Below are 15373 nucleotides of genomic sequence, written 5' to 3'. Positions count from 1 at the left end.
TTTAACCCAAATCATCACAACATGCAAATATAATCATCAAAATGATGTGACTGGAAGGATGCAGCAGTCTGTGCTCCACCTTTCTCCTCCACACCTGCAGGTGGAGAACATGGATGCATGAATCTCTACAGAGTTCTTTGAATATTATCCGTCTCATCAGTTTTCAGTGAACAAAACTCCTCACAGAGCCAAAATAAGCAGTTTGTATCCAACATAACTCAGCTGGACTCTGATGCTCCGTATAACAGCCACACATGAGTCTGGATTCACTCAAAGCATCGAACAAACTTTATTGTAAATGAAGCTTTTGGACATTTATTCTCTGATATTTGGTCTTCAGCTCGAGTCTCCATCAGTGGGAACATTTCCTGATTCAACTTTTCTTCTGTTCAAATCAAACTCCATGAGAATCAAAGTGTGAATCAGAGTCCTGATGATCAGATTCTATAGAAACATGGAGACTGTAGAGGATTTACACTCAAGATGTTCATTTGTTCCCTTCAAGAAAAATTATCATAACGACGCACTTTAAGCCTGAGCTTGGAAAATCTGAAACTTAATTGATTGACAGGACAGATGATCAGAGGTGCAGAGTTTTTACCTCCATCATTGTTACAGGGACTGAAGTATGGGTGGAGTTTGTGAGTGAAGGAGCAGCCAGTAAAGGAGTAGATCAGAGCTGCAGCACCTACATCATAAAAGGAGACCAGACCCTCCTCATAATCCACAAACACCCCCAACTTCTCAGGACCAGGATGAAGACAGAGACGGACTGAAGGGTCATCAAGAGCTTCGTACTTCGTTCCATTTCTCAGCCACACAGTCCAGAAACCATCCTGAGGTCTCAGTGGGATTATTCCCTTCCTGCTCATCGACTCTGTGGCCACTCCTAAAATCCACTCAGTCTTTCCTTTAACCTGAACCTCAAAGTAAAATCTGCCTGAAGAGAAACTCTGCTCTCCTAAAACACAAACACACTTAGAAAATCTCTCTGGGTTGTCTGGAAGATTCTTCCACACATCACTATGATGCACTCGTTTTCCATCATCAGACAGGATGAGTTTGGGATGAGCTGTATCAGGATCCAGAGTCACATCCACCTCATGCTGCTGGACCCTCTGCAGCTCTGCAGCCTCAAACAGCTTCTTCTTCATGGGTTTCCAGACTGTCTCCTCCAGCTGAGCCACAGCTCTCCCCACAGTCCCCTCATATGGTGGATGAACTCTGACCTCTGTCCAGTTCTTGCTGGGTGGAGCAGCTTTCAGGGAGGAGAAGCTTTGGAGGAGGTGGAGGTGGTCTTCAGAGCGTGAGAGCTGCTCCACCTCAGAGCTTCTCTCCATCAGCTCAGAGATTTCCTGTTCCAGATCTTTGATGAGACCTTCAGCCTGTTTCTCTGTAGTTTCCTGTTTGTCTTCGATCTCCTTCATGAGCTCCTTCAGGCGTCTCTCAACAGACTCCATCAGAGCCGTGAGGACCTGAACACCTTCTGCTTTCTGTCTGTCTGCAGCATCTTTACTCATCTTAACCGACTCTGTGATCTCCTGAATCTTCAGTCGTCTCTTCTGGATCATCTGCTGAATCTCAGCCTCTGTCTTCTCCAGCTCTGCCTTCTTTCTTTCACATTCTTCTCTCAGAGGAACAAACTCGTGGTTCTTGTGGTCTAAAACAGAGCAGAGCACGCAGACACATGTCTGGTCGGTCTTACAGAACAGCTGCAGAAGGTTATCGTGCTTCATGCACATCCTGCCTTCCAGGTTCTCCACAGCATCAATCAGCTGATGTCTTTTCAGACGTTTCAGTGTCAGATGAGGCTCCAGGTGAGTCTGACAGTAGGAGGTCTGACACACCAGGCAGGACTTCAGGGCCTTCAGTCTGGTTCCAGTGCAGACGTCACAGGGAACTTCTCCTGGTTTGGCAGCTTGTTGCTCTGAGCTGCTGCTGCTGGCTTTCTGCTGAGCTTCACGTCTGAACTGAGCAACCATCTCAGAGATGAAGGTGTTGACCCTCAGCTGAGGTCTAGTGTAGAAAGTCTCTTTACACATGGGACACTGACAGCTCTCATTCATGTCCCAGTGCTGACTGATGCAGGTTTTGCAGAAGTTGTGTCCACATGGTGTAGAGACTGGATCAGTGAACACATCCAGACAGATGGAGCACAGAAACTGATCTTCAGATCGCTGATTGCTGGCAGCAGACATGTCTGCACTCTGAGGGAGAAAGAAGAGAAACATTTGATTCAAAATTCACTTTAAATGTCATTTTTAAAAAGAGAGAAACAAGCGTCAGTAGTCTGAGGAGCTTGGAGAGAAAAGCGTCTGGACTTCTTTAAGTTTCTTGAAGATGTTTCATCAGAGAAGCTTCTTCAGTTCTCAGAGTAACTGGTGGAGACCCAGCAACACACTCAGACACAAACTGGTTCATCCCAAACACAAACCTAACATCGTAGTGTCAGCTGTACAGTGCAGCGTCCAGATGGACAGGATCAACGTTTGGGGATGAAGATAAATACAGTCGTTAAAAAGATGTGAAATTGTTTCTCTGTTTTACAGAAGGTCCAAGATTCATGCAGATCATTTGTATACTTGAATAAATCAGTTTGTTGGATATATTCCATCAATTACTGTGAAGTAAACTTCGACCTTGTTGGTGACTAAATACTTCTTATTGTAAGTCCAGATCAACGAGCCATTAATATTAAACAGTGACTGTTCCAGTAGAACTGACAGTGAGGAGGACAATGAATCATAAACCTCAGAAATGTGATATTAACTGTTGATCCAGTATTTTAATGGCATTTATGAGAACATGTTTATTCAGAGGTGTCTGTATATTTGGTCCATTTGTGCGTCATTAAAAACTGTCCTGTTTTCTCTCACAGATACTGGAACATCACAGCTCCTCACAAACTCAGGATATGGAAGAAGATGAACTTTTCCAGTCACTCGCTGGGATACATCATTCATGTTATTCTGGTTCCTCAGAAAACATTAATTTATTTTTATATTTCATATATTTATTTGTCCAAATCAAAGATTGATGTTAGTAGAGAAGAAGCCACCATGATAAAGCCTGCGTGTGAAAACGAGAGAAGTGAATTTTGTTGATCAAAATCACATTTAAGGAGGAATTCTGTCCTCCAGTTTGTTTCTAATAAACTTTGGGATTAAACACCATCATCTATGTTTGTGTCTAATGACATGTTTGATCCAGTTCAGCTTGAATATCACAGCTGATGTGTGGAACTCTGAATTATAAGGATCCTCTCCGTGAATAGCTACCTTATCATGGTGGAGGGGTTTGTGTGTCCCAGGGATCCCAGGGACTATGTTGTCTGGGGTCTTTTGCCCCCTGGTAGGGTCTCCCATGGCAAATTGGTCCTGGGTGAGGGACCAGACAAAGAGCGATTCAGAAGACCCTTATGAAGAAAACACCGAGGGAACAGTTTACCCTGCCTGGGATAGGGTTACCGGGGCCCCGTCCTGGAGCCAGGCCCAGGGAGGGTGCCCGAGGGCGAGCGTCTGGTGGCCGGGCCTTAGTCCATGGGGCCCGGCCGGGCACAGCCCAAAAAGGGGACATGGGCCCATCCTCCCGCAGGCCCACCACCCGCAGGAGGTGCCATAGGGGTCAGGTGCATTGTGTGCCGGGCGGCGGCCAGGAGCGGAGGCCCTGGCGGACTGATCCCAGGCTGCCAAGACTGGCAATTGGGACATGGAATGTCACCTCTCTGGTGGAATAGGAGCCTGAGTTAGTGCGTGAGGTTGAGAGGTACTGGCTAGATATAGTCGGGCTCACCTCTACACATGGCTTGGGCTCTGGAACCGGTCTCCTGGAGAGGGGCTGGACTCTGGGCTGGGTTGGGTATTCTAATATCCCCTCGGCTTGCTGCCGGTACGTCGGGGTTTTTCCCGGTGGAGGAGAGGGTTTGTTCCCTGCGCCTTAGGGTCGGAGAACGGGTGCTGACTGTCATCTGCGCTTATGCGCCGAGTGGCAGTTCGGAGTACCCAGCCTTCTTAGAGTCCCTGAGTGGGGTCCTGGAAGGAGCTCCACCTGCAGACTCTGTTGTTCTGCTGGGAGACTTCAATGCTCACGTGGGTAACGACAGCGAGACCTGGAGGGGCATGATTGGGAGGAACGGCCTCCCTGATCTGAACCCGAGTGGAGTTTTGTTATTGGACTTCTGTGCAAATCACAGTTTGGCCATAATAAACACCATGTTCGAACATAAGAGTGTCCATAAGTGCACGTGGCACTTGGACGCTCTAGGCCGCAGGTCGATGATCAATTTTGTAATAGTATCACCAGACCAGTGACCGTATGTTCTGGACACTCGGGTAAAGAGAGGGGCTGAGCTGTCAACTGATCACCACCTGGTGGTGAGTTGGATCAGGTGGCGGGGGAAGATGCTGGACAGACCTGGTGCACCTAAACGCGTAGTGAGGGTGTGCTGGGAACGTCTAGCAGAGTCCCCAGTCCGCGAGATCTTCAACGCACACCTCCGGCAGAGCTTCAACAGCATTCAGAGGGAGACTGGGGACATTGAGTCCGAATGGACCATGTTCAGCGTCTCCATTGCCGAAGCTGCTGCATTGAGCTGTGGCCGCAAGGTGGTTGGTGCCTGCCGTGGTGGTAATCCCCGAACCAAATGGTGGACACCAGAGGTGACGGGAGCCACCAGGCTGAAGAAGGAGTCCTATCGGGCTTGGTTAGCCTGTGGGACTCCGGAGGCAGCCGACAGGTATCGACAGGCCAAGCGGAATGCGGCTCGGGCAGTGGCTGAAGCAAAAACTCGGGTGTGGGAGGAGTTTGGCGAGGCCATGGATAAAGACTTTCGGACTGCCTCAAAGATATTCTGTTAAAACGTCAGGTGTCTCAGGAGAGGAAAGCGGTGCTCTACCTGCACTGTGTATAGTGCTGGCGGAGCGCTGCTGACGTCGACTGAAAAAATTGTCGGACGGTGGAAGGAATACTTCCAGGACCTCCTTAATCCCACTGACACGTCTTCCAAGGAGAAAGCAGAGTCTGGGGATGAGGGGGATGAGGGGAATGACCCGCCAATTTCTGGAGGCAAGGTCACTGAGGCAGTTAAACAACTCCTTGGTGGCAGAGCCCGTGGTGTTGATGAGGTCCGCCCCGAGTTCCTGAAGGCTCTGGACGTTGTAGGGCTGTCCTGGTTGACACGCCTTTACAATGTTGCGTGAAGATCAGGGGCAGTACCCCTGGACTGGCAGACCGGGGTGGTGGTCCCCATCTTTAAGAAGGGAGACCGGAGGGTGTGTTCCAAATACAGGGAAATCACACTCCTCAGCCTCCCTGGGAAAGTCTATGCCAGGGTGCTGGAAAGGAGAGTTCATCCGCTAGTCGAACCTCGGATACAGGAGGAACAATGCGGTTTTCGTCCTGGTCGCGGAACACTGGACCAGCTCTTTATCCTCTCGAGGATACTTGAGGGTGCATGGGAGTTTGCCCAACCAGTCTACATGTGTTTTGTGGACTTGGAGAAGGCATTCGACCGTGTCCCTCGGGGTGTCCTGTGGGAGGTGCTGCGGGAGTATGGGGTGTCTGGCCCATTGCTACGGGCCATTCGATCCCTATACAACCATTGCAAGAGCTTGGTTCGCATTGCCGGCAATAAGTCGGACTCGTTCCCGGTGGGTGATGGGCTCCGCCAGGGCTGCCCTTTGTCACCGATTCTGTTCATAATTTTTATGGACAGGATTTCTAGGCACAGCCAAGTGGCGGAGGGCTTTCACTTCGGTGGCCTCAGAATCTCATCTCTGCTTTTTGCGGATGATGTGGTTCTGTTGGCTTCATCGGGTGGAGGCCTCCAGCTCGCACTGGAACGGTTCGCAGCCAAGTGTGAACCAGCGGGAATGAGGATCAGCACGTCCAAATCTGAGGCCGTGGTGCTCAGCCGGAAAAGGGTGGAGTGCCCACTCCGGGTCGGGGATGAGTTCCTGCCCCAAGTGGAGGAGTTCAAGTATCTCGGGGTCTTGTTCGCGAGTGATGGGAGAAGGGAGCCGGAGATCGATAGAGAGATTGGTGCTGCGGCCGCAGTGATGTGGACGCTTCACCGCTCCGTCGTGGTGAAGAGGGAGCTGAGTGTAAAAGCGAAGCTCTCAATTTACCGGTCGATCTACGTCCCTACCCTCACCTATGGTCACGAGCTGTTGGTAGTGATTGAAAGAACGAGATCGCGGATACAAGCGGCGGAAATGAGCTTCCTCCGAAGGGTGGCTGGCCTCTCCCTTAGAGATAGGGTGAGAAGTGTGGCCATCCGGGAGGGGCTCAGAGTAGAGCCGCTGCTCCTCCACATCGAAAGGAGCCAGCTGAGGTGGTTTGGGCATCTGACAAGGATGCCTCCTGGGCGCCTCCTGGGGTTTGTGTTCCAGGCATGTCCCACCGGGAGGAGGCCCCGGGGCAGACCCAGGACACACTGGAGAGATTATATCTCTCGGCTGGCCTGGGAACGCCTTGGTGTTCCCCCGGATAAGCTGGAGGAGGTGGCTGGGGAGAGGGAGGTCTGGGCTTCTCTGCTTAGGCTGCTGCCCCCGCAACCCAGCCCCGGATAAAGCGGATGAAGATGGATGGATGGATGATTTAAACACATCTGTTTAAATAATGAGATTCATGTTTCCACACAAAGTTATAAAGTGCAGCATCAACTGTTTTCTGAATGATTTAGGAACATCTGTGACTCTTACAGGATACACTAAGTCAGATAATCTCTCTTTGTAAAATGTGTGAATGACTTTTTGAAGTACTAACCAAAATCTAATGGTTTACAGTATCAAAGGCTTTATATCAATAAAGAATAAACAGATGTTTTCATGTCTGTAATCCTTATGATCAATCAGATCCAGAATCAATCTAATAGGAACAGGAATTGATGAATAACCACACTGTAAAATGTAATTCTAGATGTTTGTTATTTCAACATATTATTCTATATCAGTTTGACGATAGATGACTAAAGTTGTTGTTATAACATAGAATTACAAGTTAAAAACGTCCCAATTACACCCAAAAAAAGCTAACTTGAAAACTCATGTCCAGCTAAATCAGCAACTTATGTGAACTTGACAATGTGGGTAAGTTGAGCACAGCAGGATTCAAAACTGTCCCACGTGACTGCTATCGAGGTGCATCATGGGGAATTGGCGGTTAACGACATGCTCACTTTACTTGGACGTTTTCTAATAGTCTTCTTTGGAATATGCTTTCAAGGTGAGTAACATTGGTTATAACTATAAGGAAAGAGAGCTACAAAAGTTGGAACATGTTTTGAATTTATGGCATGACTTGGGTTTTTCTTTTACCGAAATGTTTGCTTTAGCTAATGTAACTTTAGCCGACAAGGTCCAGCTTGTGTGTCATGACCAAACTTGACCTAATAAACTGACATATGGCCTTTTTCATGGGTTTAATGTGGCACTGACCAAATCACAAGTATTGTGCCGCTAGCTTTAAGGTTGTGCACTCAACCACTGTTGCAATATTAGCAAGCTAACTCAGCTAATTAATAAAGCTTATTTCATATTGTCTCTGTACTTGTAAATTTCTTTCAAGTTCACAGGCTGTTGTATTTTGGTGGAAGTTCATTTTGGCAATATTTCCAATAACTGATTGGGTTCAAAAAGAACTTTTTGGCAGGACTGCTATGCTTGTTGTCATCTGTTTACCCCTATGTAATCACTTAAGTTGTTATTAACTGCTGCATGCTAAGCTGCAAGAGTGCACTGAGGATTGAGACAAAATATGGTCTACAAACCAGCATTATATTAGTTTTTATCAGATAGTCCTCCAGTGTGTTTATTTTTTGCTTTAATTATATTGTGCAGTTATTTGTTACCCTGAAATGCTTTATGCTTAAGAACAGCTCACTATTTTAACTTATTTTTGAACTCTTGTGATCAGTATGACTAGATTGTGTGAGTTTCCATACTAAAAGAGCTGTAGTGATAAAATAATTGGCATAAGAGACACTGATTTTTGGCATGGTATACTGCAGATACCGCATATACTGCAGAAGTTTGTTTATTGCATAATTTACCTTTTAATTAAACTGCATTCCCTGTATTGTAAGAAAACTAACATTGTTTATATGTCAGAAAATTAGCAAACATGAATTAATGGCGAAAACAAAATAATTATAACATATATTTTTATTTTACTTATTTTAGGTGTGTGAAGCCAAACTTGATGCTGGGGATTTATTTTTGGCAGTGGAGTCAAATGGTAAGTTACAGTTTGTGCATTTTGTCATATTGGAAACACCACAGATTATATTGTAACTTAATAGCTCTGTAGAACAAATGGTGTAAAGATTGTAGTGTCAGGGTACTTCTTAAGAAGTAATTTTGCAGTATTGATGATCGCATGCAGGTGGCATAAACTAAATAGTGTTCTTTTAATTGCACCTTTACTAAAGTTTTACATCACATAAGTCATTTTCACAATCATTCTACTTTAAAAGATTTCAAGACAGAGCTTATTGTTCTCTGAACTTCATTGTTTGCTGAACGGCAGGTAAAGTGCATCATTTTGTTTGTTTGCTTTTGTGTGTTTGTGTTTTCTCTAATGGGCCTCAGATGACGGTTTGCTTAAATTTGGGTCTCAAAGCATTTTTTTTTAAATTCTGCCTGTACTCCCCACCCCTCTTCTTCTGTTGCTCAGGTTGAAGCAGAATTTGCCCGTCTTACATCTGTTGACCTGAAAGGGTTCCTTTTTGCTATGCTTGACCATTATGGAGAGGTTCATGGAGCTGTACAAAATCAAGAGCGGCATAGGAGGGATAACTAGGCTCATAAAATGCTTTGATGATGATGTAAGTGTTCAACTGCGAAATCTAATCCTTTGTTTAAGTTTTAGGTTATCCAGTTCAACTGATGAACTCATTGAAAGAAAGCTGATAAGTAAAGTCTGTCATCATATTTCACAACTGGACATTTAGCGTGGTAACTTTTACTGTGTATATTGGTGGTAGGTTGGATATCATATTCTACTTGAATGTCCTCATAAACCTGATTCAAAATCTCCAATGATAATCATATATTGATGGAATTATGAATCAAAAAGCTGTGAATTTGGAGCTGTCTACATGCTTCATAAAAACTGTTTAAAAAGTGTTTTTGTTCTCTTTTTGACTTCTTTGACCAGAGCCCTGCACAAAGGAAGAGGACAGAGGACCTCATTTTCTAAAGGAAGATCCCTCACACACTTTCAAGACTGTGAAGGTTAGCATTGTTTCTTTTAGTAAATTTAATAATGACAGCACCACAGTGGATTTTAAATGAAACACGTGGCATCTATGAAACAATAGATGACACATGATAACATGTGTACTTCTTCCTCACCAAATGTATTATTACAAGATCTTTGACACTGGAGATGGTCTGGGTTTCAGAGAAACTAACTGGCAAGCTAGCATTGATATTATTAGTGTCTTGTGTTTATTCATGTCTTCAACAGGGTCGTTGACATTTCGCTGCTGTACTGTTCACTTCAGCTTTACGTTTGATTTCTCACATTGTATATTGTAATGGCAGAGATATTAGGATATTTAAGGGGCTGCAGTGGCTGCTACAGCTGTGGGGGGCAATACTTTGGTGAAATGTCCTGGACCCTGGAAAAGAGACTGTGTAGACTGGGTAAGCAATTAAAGGTTACTGGCCCAGAGTCATTGGGCAGCTGGGTAAAGGTGGATGTTGATATTCAGTGCCAATTATGCAACCTGTTCAGCCATGTCTATATGCTCTTTTTTTATGCTGTTAATATAGGGGGGAAAATAAACTTTAATCAATAAACTGATTAAAGAAGCATTGTGTATGGAGCCACAATCTGATCCTGTAGTGTAGCTGCAGTTTGCAGTTGGCATTCTCAGCCAGATTTGGTTTAGAGCACAGCCATTATTTAGCAAAAGTAGATTTAAATTCACACACACTGATGATGGCAGCTACATTGTAGCCACAGCCACCCTGGGGCGCACTGACAGAGGCGAGGCTGCTGGATACTGGCGCCACCGGGCCCTCTGACCACCACCAGTAGGCAACAGGTGAAGTGTCTTGCCCAAGGACACAACGACTGAAACTGTTGGAGCTGGAGCTCGAACCAGCAACCTTCCGATTATAAGACGAACTGTCAACTCTTGAGCCATGATTGGCATTGTGATGGAGAAAGAAGAAGACATCATCGGTGTGTTGGTTGTCCTTGAGGTGGCAGTAATCCTGTCTAATCTGAGGGATGTCAGTGGCATTTCCATGCTGATGGGCCTTCTTTTTGCCCTCAACATAGACTATCCAAAGGAACTTAAGGGCATCTTTGAAGTCATTCAGAACGTCCTAATGAACATTGGTCGAAGGCAGTGCGTCTCACTAGTGCATGGTCTAAGAAACAGACTCTTGCAGAACGCCATGCAGAACTGTAATTGTATGCTCACAGCATACATTAGTGTTAAGGACCGTTTTTATTTTACTGTTTGTTTTTTTATTCTTGCAAGTTCTCATTCTCACTTTTGTATGTCACTAAATGATTACACTTTACATTCCAGATTAGACAATTACTCATTTGTTCATGGTTTAAGAAACTTATGTGAACAACAATATAATGGTGGACTCTGCAGATGCTTATCTCATGCAAGTCAGTAGTTTTTCCTTTGTTTTGCAATTGAGCAGACTCAAACTAATGTTTCTGAAATATTCATATTATCAAATGTTTCAGAAGCATGCACTCATTTTCAGAGAGTTTGATGTCTTAGTTGTTATAAACTGATCTTTACTGTCACTTATCAAAGGTTTTGTACTGTTTTAATATTTCAAGTTTTATGCTAACAGGTGTGACTGAGCACAATGAAGTTTAAACATTTTGCAAATGTAAAGAATAACTTTTCTAAAATAGCAAGTGTCCCGTTGATACATTACATTAATGCAGACTTTATGTTGTTACTTCACAAGAATCACTACTGCTCCTAGAGTATTGGTCAGATTTTAATCTTCACCCAAAATGGGCTCAAGACCAAGTTCAAATTTATTGTTTGACAGGGAGCAACCTTTGAGTTTTGATGGATTGTGAGCCTGATGAGCTACGTCACAGATTTTTCTGTTTCTCAGATGACTAAGATGGCACAATAAATGGTGAATGTTGCTCATGAGTAATTGTCTTGTCATGTTCTTAAAACAAACTTTCTGCCTGAAATGATCAGATACACTTTAATGGAATCTGTGGGTTTTTATTTATTTCTGTAAACAACAGAAAATTAATTTAAAGGAATGTAGATATTTAAACCTGAGATCTAAGATAAACCTAACAGCTAGTTTTGCTGAAATGAATGTTAGGAAGCTAAAAAAAACCTTAAGATGTTCAATACACAGTTTTCTTTACATCCAGTCAATCAACTCTGATAATTAAAAGGAAACTGATTTAGTTCACTCAGCTACCTTAAGGAGCTCAGTTAATTAATAAACTTAAATCAACTTAGCTAACAGATTATGTTAGTTAAGCTAAAATAGATTCCTAAGTTAAAAGAACTACTAAAGTATTTGAATTAACTAAAAAACCCAAGTCAACTGAACTAGGACAAGAGTTTAAACAATAGATTATTTTAATTTAGCTGAAAGAGTTTTCCCAAGTAAAAATGACAATTAAAGGAGTTGAACTGACTAACAAATCTCAGTCAACTAAACTAAGACGAAAGTTTAGACAACATGTGATTTTTCATTAAGATAACAATTGGTTGTGTTACACAACAAACTCTATTTCTTGACTTAACTTAAAATTTTAAGGCAGCCCTTTACCTGATATTTTTAAGTTGAAACAACAAGTTATATTTTACAGTGCAGGAAGTGTGGAGTCAGTCTGAAGTCCAGAGCACAGCCTGAGTCCACAGTCCTGAGCAGAGCCACAGTGAGACTGAAGCAGCAGCTCGATGTTCCTACAGTGGATCTGTGGTTACATGAGCAGATTTCTATGGATCCAGTGTGACTGTGATGAGTCCTGATGAAGTGAACAGAGTGAAGATTTGTGTAGAAACAGGAAGTGTGATCAGCTGCACTCACCACTGTTGCTGAGAGAAACCTGATGGACTCCAGTGAATCTTCTTTTAGAGACAAACAGGACTCGACTGCAGCTCTGCTGCTGCTCTCTCACACTTTCACTTCTGCAAAATGACGTTGAGCTTCTTGTTTTTCAGCTGTTGCTCCGCCTCTTCCTGCCTCTCCCTTTACAGGAATCAGCCGGTCTGTACTCAGTGACTGTGTGCAGCAGGTGGGAGGAGTGAGCAGTGGTGTGTGGGTTCACACAGTAATGACGGCCTCAGGTGATCAGGAGAAACTCACCTGGATTTCCTTTTTCCACAGCAGACTGAGAGCTTCAGGTGGACCCTGAAGGAGGTCTCAGACACAGGTGGTAAAAGTACACACAGTGTGTACTGAAGTAGAAGTACTACTGTTAAAAATACTCCAAGTACTGTTTCAACTTCTTTACTCAAGTAAAAGTAAAAAAGTCCTGGCTGTGAAATGAGAGTAAAAAGAGCTGATTGAAGAACATTTCTAACACATGTGTTTATACAAAGCTAACTGAACCATGTGCTGCATCAACGTGATAATAAAATAATATTATTCACTTTGTTTCTAATAAATATTCCCAGCTTGAATCAGACAAGTTGAACATGAGCAGAGAAAAAGAAGGAAATCCAAATATTCCTGTGTTCAGTTTTCTCCATTGTACAGGCCGACTGTGCCTCTAAACAGGAACATGAGCAGGAAGAGGCTGACGTGGATTCAGCAGGTGGAGGATGCCTAACATCAGCTGGAAAGATTTACTGTGACGTTTGTTTGCTGTTTTCGCCTCGTGCACGAGAACATCACCAAATAAACTCGAGACAGTTTTTAATATTTTATTGTTCAAGAGCAAAAAGACTGACGGACTGTGTTTAAGGCAACCTCACAAATGTCACACATGAAATATTCAGTGTTTATTTGCTGGTTTGTTGGCAGCAGCTCCTTAAAGTCTGTCACACATCTGTTTGACCGTCTCCAGTTAATCTGAGACACCAGTTAATCTGCAACACCAGCATCAGGCGGCTCAGCTGATCTCTGGTGTGTAGCTGCTGTGCTGCGGTCCCATTCCTCAGTGAAAGTAACAGCAGAACAAAAACTCTCTCGATGTTTGAAAAGAAAGCTTTTAAACAGATGAACACACTCAGTAAAGGACAAAGAAATAAGTAAGAAAAAGTTAGAGTAAAGAGTAAAAGCAGGAGCAACTGAAACAGGCTGCATGCTAGCTGACGCATGAGCACTAGAACTGTTAAACTTCATTGTTATGATTTTAGCACCGAGTTACATGAAATCCTGCATCAAAAAGAACAACACAGCGATCACAGACATGTTTCTGCCAACAAACCAACATTAACCCAGAAAAGCCTTTAAAACAACCTGCTGTGGTTTGGAGTAGAGAAGCTGAATTTACCAGGTGCACCTAAAGGCAGCACAGTTTAAACCGTAAATAATGATGTAGGTGCACAAATCCTTTTCAAGCGTCACACCATCAGATGAGCCGGCTTACATTTGTTGCACTTCTACACCAATTTTTTAGATTAGATTAGATAAAACTTTATTAATCCCTCGGGTGGGTTCCTCTGGGAAATTCGGTTTCCAATAGCACAGCACCGACATACGGAGTCCCGCAGGGGACATGAGAGAAAAAAAAATTAAGACGGACTTTTGCGAGATCTCGCAAAAACTTTTGCGAAATCTCGCAAAAGTTTTTGCGAGATTTCGCAAAACAAACTCGGGATCTCGCAAAAGTTTTGCGAGATCTCGCAAAAGTTTTAGCCGCATTCTTCGGAGGCCGCCAGCTTGAAGCCGACCGGCAGGTGCACCTAAAGGCAGCACGAGTTTCTTCGTTGCTGATTTTTGTTCCACAAACCAAAAGAAAAAAAGAATCAACCTTTAATATATTTTCATGTGTGTTTCAAGCACTGTGACATATCACACACACACACATGCGCACACACACACACATGCACACACACACACATGCACACACACACACACACACACACAATCTCTTACCCTTTGCCCACCCCTGTTGCTTGTCATGTGTTTCTTTGGTGTATTAAGAGTTTTTTCATGTGCAGAGGTGTTTTTTTCTGGCTCAGGTGTGAAATGTATGGTTTTCAGGGTTTTTATCGGTTTTCAGTGTTATTTGAAAACCGAGTAAACGATCAAAACGATCGTTTTGATCGTTTACTCGGTTTTCCTGGGTCTTTTCACGTGTGTTATAAATAAATCTTTTTTTTCGGTACTGGTACTAGTTTTATTTTGTTGTATTTATTCGCTAGTTTCTATTAGAACAAATTTCAGGCTCTACTTAATTTTATTTTTGTAGGAGATCAAACAGTCGACTGTCTCTCAGTGTTATTTATTGACTTTCAAACATACGGCCTGGGGACCAGAAGCGGTCGCCTGTAAGTCTAATTTTTACCAGCTGTGAACGGTGGCAGATCTAGAAACATTTACATGAGGTGTGAAAATCATCTATTTGTAAATGGAGTCAGTGAAATATCCACAGAAACATTTTGAAACCTACAGGGTCGGCCATTTATATGGATACACCGTAATAACATGGGAATTGTTGGTGATATTAAAGTGGTGCGACCGTGGCTCAGGGGGTTGGGAAGTGTATCTGTAACCGGAAGGTCACCGGTTCGACCCCTGGACTCTCTGTCCTGGTCGTTGTGTCCTTGGGCAAGACACTTCACCTACCGCCTACTGGTGATGGCCAGAGGGACCGATGGCGCGATATGGCAGCCTCGCTTCTGTCAGTCTGCCCCAGGGCAGTGGCTACAACCGTAGCTGCCTCCACCAGTGTGTGAATGAATAATGGCATTGTAAAGCACTTTGGGTGCCTTGAAAAGTGCTATATAAATGCAATCCATTATTATTATAAAGTCCTGTTTGTGGCACATTAGTATATGTGAGGGGGCAAACTCCTCAAGATGGGTGGTGACCATGGTGGCCATTTAGAAGTCGGCCATCTTGGATACAACTTTTCTTTCTTCAATAGGAAGAGGGTCATGTGACACATCAAACTTATTGGTAATGTCACAAGAAAAACAATGGAACACAAAAAAAACCAAAAACCAAGCACACCATTGTTTTTCTTGTGACATTAGCAATAAGTTTGATGTGTCACATGGCCCTCTTTCTTCACCACCCATCTTGAGGAGTTTGCCCCCTCACATATACTAATGTGCCACAAACAGGACTTTAATAACCATTCCCATGTTATTACGGTGTATCCATATAAATGGCCCACCCTGTATTTATTGTGTCATTATGTGCTGTAAGGAAACAAAAACAAGAGGATTTTAACAAGC

At 43.7% G+C, this 15373-nt stretch overlaps 1 protein-coding gene across 1 annotated transcript; it reads right to left on the bottom strand.

Moving 5' to 3' along the window:
• Positions 1 to 500: 500 nt before the first annotated feature.
• On the bottom strand, positions 501 to 12200 carry LOC148103104 (E3 ubiquitin-protein ligase TRIM21-like). The gene is made up of 2 exons (XM_087838064.1): positions 12051 to 12200; positions 501 to 2207 (listed from the first exon to the last, which is right to left on the bottom strand). Exon 2 carries the CDS (start codon positions 2196 to 2198, stop codon positions 501 to 503), a length of 1698 nt encoding a protein of 565 aa, XP_087694190.1. The 5' UTR covers positions 2199 to 2207; positions 12051 to 12200.
• Between the last annotated feature and the right edge of the window lie 3173 nt (positions 12201 to 15373).

This window comes from Neolamprologus brichardi, chromosome 3, assembly GCF_056152115.1.
Source record: "Neolamprologus brichardi isolate AB-2024 chromosome 3, ASM5615211v1, whole genome shotgun sequence".
Lineage (NCBI taxonomy): Eukaryota > Metazoa > Chordata > Actinopteri > Cichliformes > Cichlidae > Neolamprologus > Neolamprologus brichardi.
This window is presented reverse-complemented; position numbering and strand designations above follow the sequence as displayed.

Bases quoted from the DNA above. Each gene is read 5' to 3' on its own strand.
- LOC148103104 (XM_087838064.1), bottom strand. From the start codon at position 2,198: ATGTCTGCTGCCAGCAATCAGCGATCTGAAGATCAGTTTCTGTGCTCC.